The following is a 10,000-nucleotide window of genomic DNA, read 5'->3' as shown; positions in this document are numbered from 1 at the left end:
GGTAATCAGCACACTTGTCAATACCTTTTTCCACAAAGTCTGTCAACATTACAATAACACGCGTTTCTTGTTCCCACACCATCTTCCAGAAGTCCGCTACTGTGTCATCTAGTGGAGCCTGCAAGTGAAAATTAATTAGTGTGTGCCAAGTTACTAGCTATGCACTTTCAAAAATACTGTCACAGTGCCTTACCTGGGTTGCAATGTAGTACTTTGACTCATTTCTGGAGCCTCTTACATAGTTGGCATTGATGTACTCAGAGGTTGGAGAGTCTTTTGCCGTTTTGAGGATAACTCGTGTTTCTGGTACAGGAATGACATTGGCATATCTTGTATGGGGAAGAACAAGGGAAAAAAATAAATATAATACAATCTTTGCTACCAAATATATGTGCATAATATTTGGAAGAAACTGTCAGTGCTGGCATTTTATGGATTCATGACAAAGAAATCTGTATGATGTCCATAATAAATAAGGACATTCAGAAATTGTAAAATTGATGTTAAAATCAAATTTTGCACACATAGCATATAAAAATAAGGAGTCCCACAAACCTATTTTTATCTTCAACACCAGCTGGTAGCTCATCATACTTTGGCATATTGACTGGGATTGTAGAAAACTCTTCATGAACTCCATCAATGTCAGAGATGAAGTGTGTAAGCTTAGCAAAGTTCAGTGGTCTTGAAGGTCCATTCTGTTCATCATGAGAAACATTGTTCATAATTCAATAATAATAATAATGATAATGATAATAATAATAATAATAATAATAATAATAATAATAATAATAATAATAATAATAATAATAATAATAATAATAATAATAATAATAATAATAATAATAATAATAATAATAATAATAATAATAATAATAATAATAATAATAATAATAATAATAATAATAATAATAATAATAATAATGAAGAAGAAGAAGAAGAAGAAGAAGAAATAATTCAAGGCAAGAGGACTAATATATTACAGGAAAAGGTATAGCATTCACAGGCATAGATATACATTAACATAAAAATTAATGTAATAAATGAACCAATGATCACAGAACAGAATTCGTCAAAACATTTCTTGTAATCTTACCGGATCATCAAAGGCCTGATTAAGATAAGACTTGATGGATCTTCCAGAGGCACGTCTTTTGCTTTTCCTTCTAAAGGAATGATAAACAGAGACGCTGTCCATGCTGTAGGCATCCATGCTGACTGGTGTACATCGTCTCCCATAGTAATTATTGGCAGCACCACGTTTCCTTACAAGCATCTAAAAGTGATATCTTGTGTTAAAAAACTCTCTTTTACCATAATCAATGAAACTATTTCACTTGCAAAGGAATACAGAAATACTGTACCTAAAGTTTATATCTAATATATTTAGGGAAAATTATATTCTTTCATATTCCTTTATTAACCCTTTGGATCCAGATGATATGACGTCATGAAAAAATTTGGTTTGACAGGCAGGTGCATGAAGATGCAGTTATGAAAAAATTTGTCTGAAGGCTAGGGTGACAGGAACATACCATCATGAGAATTCTGTTTTAAGGTCAGGGTAATTAATCACCACATGTATAAAAAGCTCTTAGAGGGTGATTAGACTCAATGGGCATATAATAAGGGGCTCTTGTATTATTCCTCTTGGTACATGAGTGTGAAATATGTCATGCATCAGCCATGAAAGAGCACTGGCTCCAGGATGGACACTATTTCCTTGTTCAGGATACTATTCCTGCCCACTGTGACTGGCTGTGCGGGTTGTATTACAGTAAATTAAATATTATGAAAAAAGCAAAATTTTACTTATTGATATCATTAATGCACTGAGTTATGAATTACCTAGAAAGATGATATGGAATCTGTGCAAGGAAAACAATTTACTACCATCTAGATACAGTAAATAAAATAAGAATTATAGACATTGGAAAATTGCAAAAAATGCTTATGCAGAAAAGGAGAGAATAACATTACAAAGGAAAGGCAAGGAGTGTGGACATTGCAGATGAGCATTTGTGCGTGACTGGCCTACGAACCACAGCCCGTAAGAGTGACCACTCAAGTAAGCCTAATGCTTGGATCTTAGGCCATACGCTGGCATCAAAGCCACCAGATCCAAGGGATTAATAATCACAAAGTTCTTTCATATAAATCAAATTAATAGGGAAAAGGTAATAGGTAACTGTATAATATGCACATTGCAGGAAAGAAATTAAGGTACAGGATGAACAATCATGATACCCGTACCAAAAGTTGTAATTCATTTCTGAAATGTTAGACATAACTTGATAACACACATTTTAAAGAGTAACACTTACAAAGAAAATGAGGGCTATGATGATGGCAGCTCCAACTAATGTAGAAATTACAATAATAACAATAACAGAGGTGCCAACTGCTCCTTCTTCTTCTAACAATAAATTGGAGTTTGTGGTACCATCTGGACGTACAAGTTCTAACTCTGTTACCTGTAAGATATATACATTATATATTGATGATTATCATATATATGTGTACAGGTTTGTACAATATAAGTTACTAAAATAATTTCTTACAATACCAGAACAGAATCTTTTGTTTAAATTTGATCCAAACTTTTCAGTTCTATAAAGCTAGTATAAGAGACACTTATCAAAATACTGTTTAATATACAACTAAAGAAAATATCTTGACTACATAAGAGTGTTAGTTCAACATCTGAAATTAAATCAAACTTGCCAGGCCCTCTTGAATGTAAGGATTAACTATCACAGAATCTATACACAGGTATCTCCAAACTGAGTTACATTCACAAAAGAAATTCTCAATAAGGCTTATCTGGAATTATTAGATACGTGAAAGGCATTGAGAAACATACCTTAGACTTAAGGTATGAGAGTTCTTCACTGATCTCCAGTTCAGTTGGGAAAAGTGGGAACTGCTCTGTTAAATATGGATCAATCTTGCCAGAACGATTGACATAGAAATAGACATTTGTCGTTTTTTCCAAGTCATATATCTCATTCAGTTTATCCTCAGCCTCCTGGTCAGGATCTGTGGGGTCTTCAGGAAGCTGGTTCAGGTGATCCTCAGTGAGTGGCTTTACTGACTTACAATCAGGCATGTTGAAGAATGTGATATCATGCGGTGACACATCTCTGTTGAGGTAGAGATCACAATTATTTACAAAATCTACATTACAATTATGAAAAACTCCATATATCTTGTATTACAACACTGCTAATAATAAGTGCATAAAAGCAATCACTAACACATCCTCCATGTGTCTGCTAATCCATTCTGCCAGCAGAGCCCTGAAGTTGTGCCTGTGCTGACAGAATTCTGCTCCACTGTAACCCACAAGTGCCCTCACATAGGGCACAGGACGATCAACCTTCGTGCCATTCGAGAGCTCCACAATAGTTGTCAGAGTTGGCATCGATTCTGTGTTATGAATTAATAATTTAAATAATATTAGTGGAATGTAATTCAGAAAGAGCTAAGACAGTTAATTGCATGCTTAGTAAAGTAATCAAAATTCACTAAATAAAGTGTAGTTTATTACATCTTCTAACAATTCTTAAAAGAAATCTTTATAACCTGTGGGGATACAAACAATGCCCTTACAGGGCCAGAAAGTTACTTTTCTATCCCTTGTTTTTTATCTCTTTTAAATCAAAAGGAAGATTAGTACCAATAAAATAGTTCAAATCAATGAAATACTTGCTTGAAATATTAAGATTTAATGAAGCACTGAATCAATATATAAATACTGAAAATATGTCCAAGAATAGCAGCGATGTATAACTAAATGCCACAAAAAAATGTTTCCTAATACATTTTTCAATCATAATCTTAGAAACAATTTTTACCATAACTGTTACTGTACTTCCGAATAGTTATAATTTGCAAACAAATAGGTCAAAGAATTTAAATTGAAAAGTTAATATAAAGGGATATTATATAACTATGTCATATGCTCAGGTTGCCCATCTCAATTTGGTTACAGCAATAAAATTAAAGGACAACTGAAACCAACAACATGATAAGTCTAAGCATGAATATATGTGACAAACATTTCAAAAAGCAACATAAATATGTCTATCACTGCTACTCAATGGGTTCTTCATATATTTCTGGTCTGAAATTGACATACTAAGTACTGCAACACTGTGATGAAGCTGTAACACAAAAGGTCAACTTCATAATATTGAGAAACAGCACATAAAAAGCAGAGTAGTTCTCACTAAAAGCATTAAATAAGCTGTGGTATCATAATCAAATGGCTAATATTTTTAAAATGCAAGAGGATATAATAAATCCAAGCAACACAAGGGTTTGAGGTATACCTTCATTAATCACTGTAATAACTGTTGATATTTACTGGATGCTTAAATCTGAATGTTAAAAAGTTATTAAACCAAAAACTTTTTGGGCAATGTGTTTCATCTTGTCCTCCTCTCTTTTTCTTCCTTACATACCAGTTGGGATGATGAAGGTGATGCTAACTTCTGACGGGGGTGTGGTGGGTAATTGGGTGGTGGTTGTAGAAGCAGGTATGGTAACTTTGGTTGTTGTGGTCTTTGTTGTGGTTATGGTTGGTGTGGTGGTGGTTGTGAAGGGTGGAGAGGGGCTGGCTGGTGGCAGAGGAGAGGACATTGGAACATCCACAGCTTCTTCTGCAGTGAATAAGGGGGATATTAGAATGAAATTATCATTATTAGTTGAGGATGTTTCTTGCTGGGGCAGAGTTCAGAGGAAAATAATCACAAAACATATGGATAGATTATTTGCCCACAGACTGATTTGAACCATTTTTATTAATTCTCAATTTTTGCTATTGCAAATTTTTCCTATCTTGTGCATATGTATAACCAATAAGCATGATAACAGAGGGTTAGGGGTATAATGAATTTTAAAAGTAATAACCTTAGAACTACCTTTAAATATTCTTGGTTTCCATGCACATATTCTCAGACAAAGTATATATATCGTAACTTATCTCAAAGTATTCATAAATACAAAGGAATAACTACTTTTAAAAGGATTATTAATGTCAACCAAATATAAAAATCTTTGGTACTCTTCTAGCAAAAGTCTGAAAAATGTGAGCAAAAATAAAATCTTGCATCTACCTTTCTTGGCTGCTTCCTCTGATGCAGTTTCTTCTCCAGGTATAGCAGCAGAATCTAGGTGTGGGTACACTTCCGTGGCAATGTCTTCAAGAGCTGGTTCTGTGGCTGTCGGGGCAACCAGGGCAGGTAAGTCTGAGGTAGTGGTTGGGGACTGGGAGGGAGCCAGGAAGACTGTCTCAGGGTCAGCAGGTAAAGAAGTGTGAGCATAGGAGTCTGTTGTTGTTAGAGCTGTTAGTAATGTTGGAAAAGCTGGTGAGACTACCGGGAGACTGGAAGAAGCAGAGACAGAAGCCAAGGTTGTGTTAACTATGGCAGTATCCATAGCAGTAGTTATAGATTCCAAGGTCATACTCTTAAAGGGATCAGGAGAAGTAAGTAAGACTTCTTTTAAAGAGGTAGATGGGGAAGGCAGAGGTCTTTCTGAGACCATGACAGGGGGCGCAGGAGTTTTATCTGTATCTGTAACAATAAAGGAATCATAGTCTTCTGGAACAAGAGATGTTGGGATAAGAGTGGGGGATACAATGTCAAATGAAGGAACGAGGGGTTCTGATGTAGATTCATACACAACTGATGATGACTCAACTGGCTTAGGCAGCCTGTCAATTAAAGTTATAATTCTATCTTGGGGAATCACAGTTGACAAAAGTTCATCTACTGGAGAAATGTCACTAGGTATAACACTCTCTGTGTGGTCATATTCTTGAATGCTGGCAGTGACTACAAGCAAAGGTGATTCTGGTGTTGGCAAAGCGATACTCTTTGAGGTTTGTGCAGGGAGAACTGCAGTGCTTTCAACTATTTCACTAGAGAGTGGAAGGTCACTAGATTCAGGCACTACTTCACTAGGTTTACTAATTTCACTAATAATAGGAGTAAAACCACCTGTCAACTCTGGTGCTAAGATGGGAGGTACTGTTGTAGTCTGGGGTCTCTCAGTTGGGGCTGCAATCAAGGAAACATCCTCCTTCTCCTCCTGCTCATCTTCTGCTGGTCCTAGCACAGGAGTCCAGGTGACACTAGCAACTGGTGCTACACTGGCCTCCGGTACTGCGCTAGCATCTGGTGCTACACTAGTATCCACTGCTAAACTAGCACCTGGGGTTACACTGGCCTCTGGTGCTGTGCTAGCATCTGGTGCTACACTAGTATCCATTGCTACACTAGCACCTGGTGCTACACTGGCCTCTGGTGCTGCAATAGCATCTGGTGCTACACTAGTATCCATTGCTACACTAGCAACTGGTGCTACACTAGTAACTGGTGCTACACTAGTATCTGGTGCTACACTAGTATCCAGTGCTACTCTGGTATCTGATGCTATACCTGGTGCTACACTGGTATCTGATGCTATACCTAGTGCTACACTGGTATCTGGTGTTACACTAGCACCTGGTATTACACTAGTAACTGGTGCAACACTGGTATCCGGTGCTATACTAACTGGTGTTACATCAGGTTTCCCCACAGCAGGACTAATTGTTTCTGTGGCACTAATCTCACTACTGGGGCTACTGGCTTGAGCAGAATCTAAAGTTTCTACTGCTACGGAAGTAAACTTTGGCCTCTCTGAACTTATTTGGGGTTCATCACTTTTTCTGGTTGTAATAATTTCATCTATGTCTACTGCTGCTGGTGTGATAGGCACTTCAGTGTCAATATCAACAGAAGGTTCAGATGTGGGCATGGCAGGAGGCAATGGTGTGACAATTCCATCAGAGTCTAAAGTAGGGGCTACATCTGTGGTATAACTTGATTCATTATGTCTGGGAGGTTCTATTACTGTTCCTGCTGTGGTAACAAATAAGGAAGAGGAGACTAATGGGTCTTCAAGAACTAAAGTTGTTGTGAGCTCAGGTTCTATATCTGATTCAGTGCTTTCAGCAACAGTAAAAGTAGTTTCAACTAAGGGCACAGTGGCTAACAGGACTGAGGAATCAGAGGGAACCTGGCTACTCTCAAGGGAGGTAAAGCTTAAATCAGAAACTGAGGAACTTGCTAATGCTGCAGTATGAGTCTCACTTTTAAGCGTAGTGGAAGAAGGCAAAGCAACTGCAAGATCAGGAGCCCAGGCACTGGAAATTAAAGAAGAAGCAAGCTGTGTGCGTGTCTGCTGTGTATCTACAGTTTGCGAAGGTGATGATTTAGATAAAAGCATCCACAAGGGGGTCCTGGAGGAGTCTGTGCCCTGTGAGGTACGGAAGAAGGGTGTTGGCTGCACACTAACTCGAACAACAGGTGTGCTGGTTGTCACTTCTTCTGCGTCAGGAGTTGTTACAGGCAGAGAAGAGGGAGGAGTGGTGAAGGCTAAAAGTGTGGCTGTAGCCAATGCTTCACCTGTACTACCTGGATGCTTATCCTCAGATTCTGCAGTCATACTTTCAGTGGCTGCAACATCTATGAGAAGCTCACTGGAGGTGGTGTAGTTGATATGGATTGTCTCCTCTTCTGGCTGTTCCTCCAATGATGGTCGTGGTCCTGTGGTTTCAACTCCTGTGATTTCATCTTCTGCAGCTTCTACTATCAAAGTGGTGCTATCAACAAAGTCACCCTCTCCTAGGGTGTTGTCAATCACTTCAATCTCCTCTTCAGGCTGGACTCTTGTAGAGGTTAGTGTAAGCACTGGAGTTGGGGATGCTGTGGAGGTCAGCACATTAACAGGTGGTTCCACACTTGGCTTCCCAAGCTCAGCCCCTGCAGAAAAGGTTGCTTCAATTGGAAGTGTAGGAGTTACAGTAGGCTGACTTGTGTCTATTATCAGGACACTTGACTGCAGCTCAGGTATGCTTGAAGCAAGATCAACTGTCGGTCTGATCATATCAGCTGTTGTGTCAAAGCCTGGAGTAATAAAATCTTTGGGGTCAAAAAGTGGCCCTGGTGCAGGGGTAGGTGCTACAGATGTTATATCAAAGAAGTACTGTGTCACTGGGATCTTAGTAACTGTATATGAAGGAACGACATCATCATCCGATGGAAAAGGAGCTGCAGCAGATGCCAATATGGATGTATCTCCAGGCTCTGTTGGGAATATTGCTGTTGCTATTCTTGAAGATTCTGGAGTAGTGTCTAGGAGTTCAGATGGCCAGTTTGGTGACCAGTCAGAATCAGGCTCAGCAAGAACACGAACTACTTCAGCTGGTCTTCTAACCAAGACAGATGGTTCAACTGCAAGTTGACTGGAAGCTTGTAATCCTGAAGATTCTATGTCTGACACATGGCCTGAATCAGTAAAAGCATGAATTGCTTCAGCTAGCCTACTAACCAACTCAGTTGATTCAACTGCAAGTGTACTGGTAGCCAACACTCCTGAAGAAATAATCTCTGAGTCAGCAAGAGCAGGAAGTGCTCCTGATGGCCTGCTAACTAACTCAGATGGTTCCACTGCAAGTATACTAGTAGCTGGCACTCCTGAAGATTCTATCTCTGAGAAATGTCCAGAGTCAACAAGAGCATGAAACGCTTCATCTGGCCTACTAAGCAACTCAGATGGTTCTACTGCAATTGCAGTGGAAGCTGATAATCCTGAAGAATCTATCTCTGACACATGACTTGATTCAATTAAAGCGTGAAGTGCCTCAGCTGGCCTACTAATCAACCCAGATGATTCAATTACAAGTTCACTAGGAGCTGGCACTCCTGAAGAAATTATCTCTGAATCAGCAAGAGCATGAAGTGCTTCTGTTGGTCTGCTAACCAATTCAGATGGTTCAATTTCTGTACTAGAAATTGGTTCTTCTGAGGACACTATCTGTGATACAAGACCAGAGTCAGCTAGAGCACGCACTGCTTCAGCTGGTCTTGTAACCACCACAGATGGTTCTAAAGCAAGTAAAGTGGGAGAGGGCACTTCTGAAGGAATAATCTGTGACAAAGATGAGAGGACCACTTCAGAAGAATTCTCATCTTTTCCTTCAAGCATTTTCAAGCTGATGTCTGATGGGAAATCAGAGTAATCTACTGTTCCTATTTGACTGGAAATTTCACCCTCTGGTAAAGAAGAAACAGTGGCTGTTCTCTCTCCTGCTGCTGTGTCATCCTCAAAGTCAGGTAAAGCACTTTCCTCTATGAGTGAGACAGTAGAGACCATAGGCTCAGATGACTGTGTGGATTCCGGAACAATAGTGCTATAGTCAAGGTCTTCTGATAGGAATGCGTCAGCACTTCCAATGCTCAACTGTCCTCTCACTCCTGAAAAGAAAAATAAAGTGATAAAATGAATCCTATAACAAAACATTGAAAAAGAAACAAACAATATAGTATTGGCAATTTATTAAGTCATGGGAGACCATGACTTAGAAATTACCATATGGGAATTGAAAAGAAAAGTGTTGAAGTACATTGTGTGTGTGTGTGTGTGTGTGTGTGTGTGTGTGTGTGTGTGTGTGTGTGTGTGTGTGTGTGTGTGTGTGTGTGTGTGTGTGTGTGTGTGTGTGTGTGTGTGTGTGTGTGTGTGTGTGCGTGTGCGTGTGCGTGTGTGTGTGCGTGTGAGTGTGCGTGTGCGTGTGCGTGTGCGAGAGAGAGAGCGAGAGAGAGAGAGAGAGAGAGAGAGAGAGAGAGAGAGAGAGAGAGAGAGAGAGAGAGAGAGAGAGAGAGAGAGAGAGAGAGAGAGAGAGAGAGAGAGAGAGAGAGAGAGAGTGAGTGAGTGTGTTGGTATCTACTAAGGTAAATCAGGAATAATAAATGTAATTAATTAATAAATACAACATGAACACAGTTTTTATTATTTTCATCACTATCAATGCTTATTGTCATTTTTATTACCATTACCATTATAATGGTCAACATCACCACTATATAAATAATAACGTGAACAATAATGATATATTATTGTAGGAGTGAGGAACTCTATCAAATAGCATGCAAAAGCATTAAAAAAGACA

At 38.8% G+C, this 10,000-nt stretch overlaps 1 protein-coding gene across 1 annotated transcript in view; it reads right to left on the bottom strand.

Moving 5' to 3' along the window:
- Positions 1–9,310, bottom strand: part of LOC113820202 (mucin-2) — a gene marked incomplete at its 5' end in the record, with an annotated part of 10,655 nt that extends 1,345 nt beyond the window's left edge. Inside the window, 9 exon segments of the mRNA XM_070129103.1 lie at positions 1–118; positions 194–329; positions 556–698; positions 1,097–1,276; positions 2,325–2,474; positions 2,864–3,143; positions 3,258–3,429; positions 4,467–4,664; positions 5,121–9,310. The exon segment at positions 1–118 is cut by the window's left edge and continues 50 nt beyond it. Of these exon segments, the coding sequence (XP_069985204.1) occupies positions 1–118; positions 194–329; positions 556–698; positions 1,097–1,276; positions 2,325–2,474; positions 2,864–3,143; positions 3,258–3,429; positions 4,467–4,664; positions 5,121–9,310 (5,567 nt within the window).
- Between the last annotated feature and the right edge of the window lie 690 nt (positions 9,311–10,000).

Source organism: Penaeus vannamei, chromosome 13, assembly GCF_042767895.1.
Source record: "Penaeus vannamei isolate JL-2024 chromosome 13, ASM4276789v1, whole genome shotgun sequence".
In the NCBI taxonomy this organism is placed as follows: domain Eukaryota; kingdom Metazoa; phylum Arthropoda; class Malacostraca; order Decapoda; family Penaeidae; genus Penaeus; species Penaeus vannamei.
This window is presented reverse-complemented; position numbering and strand designations above follow the sequence as displayed.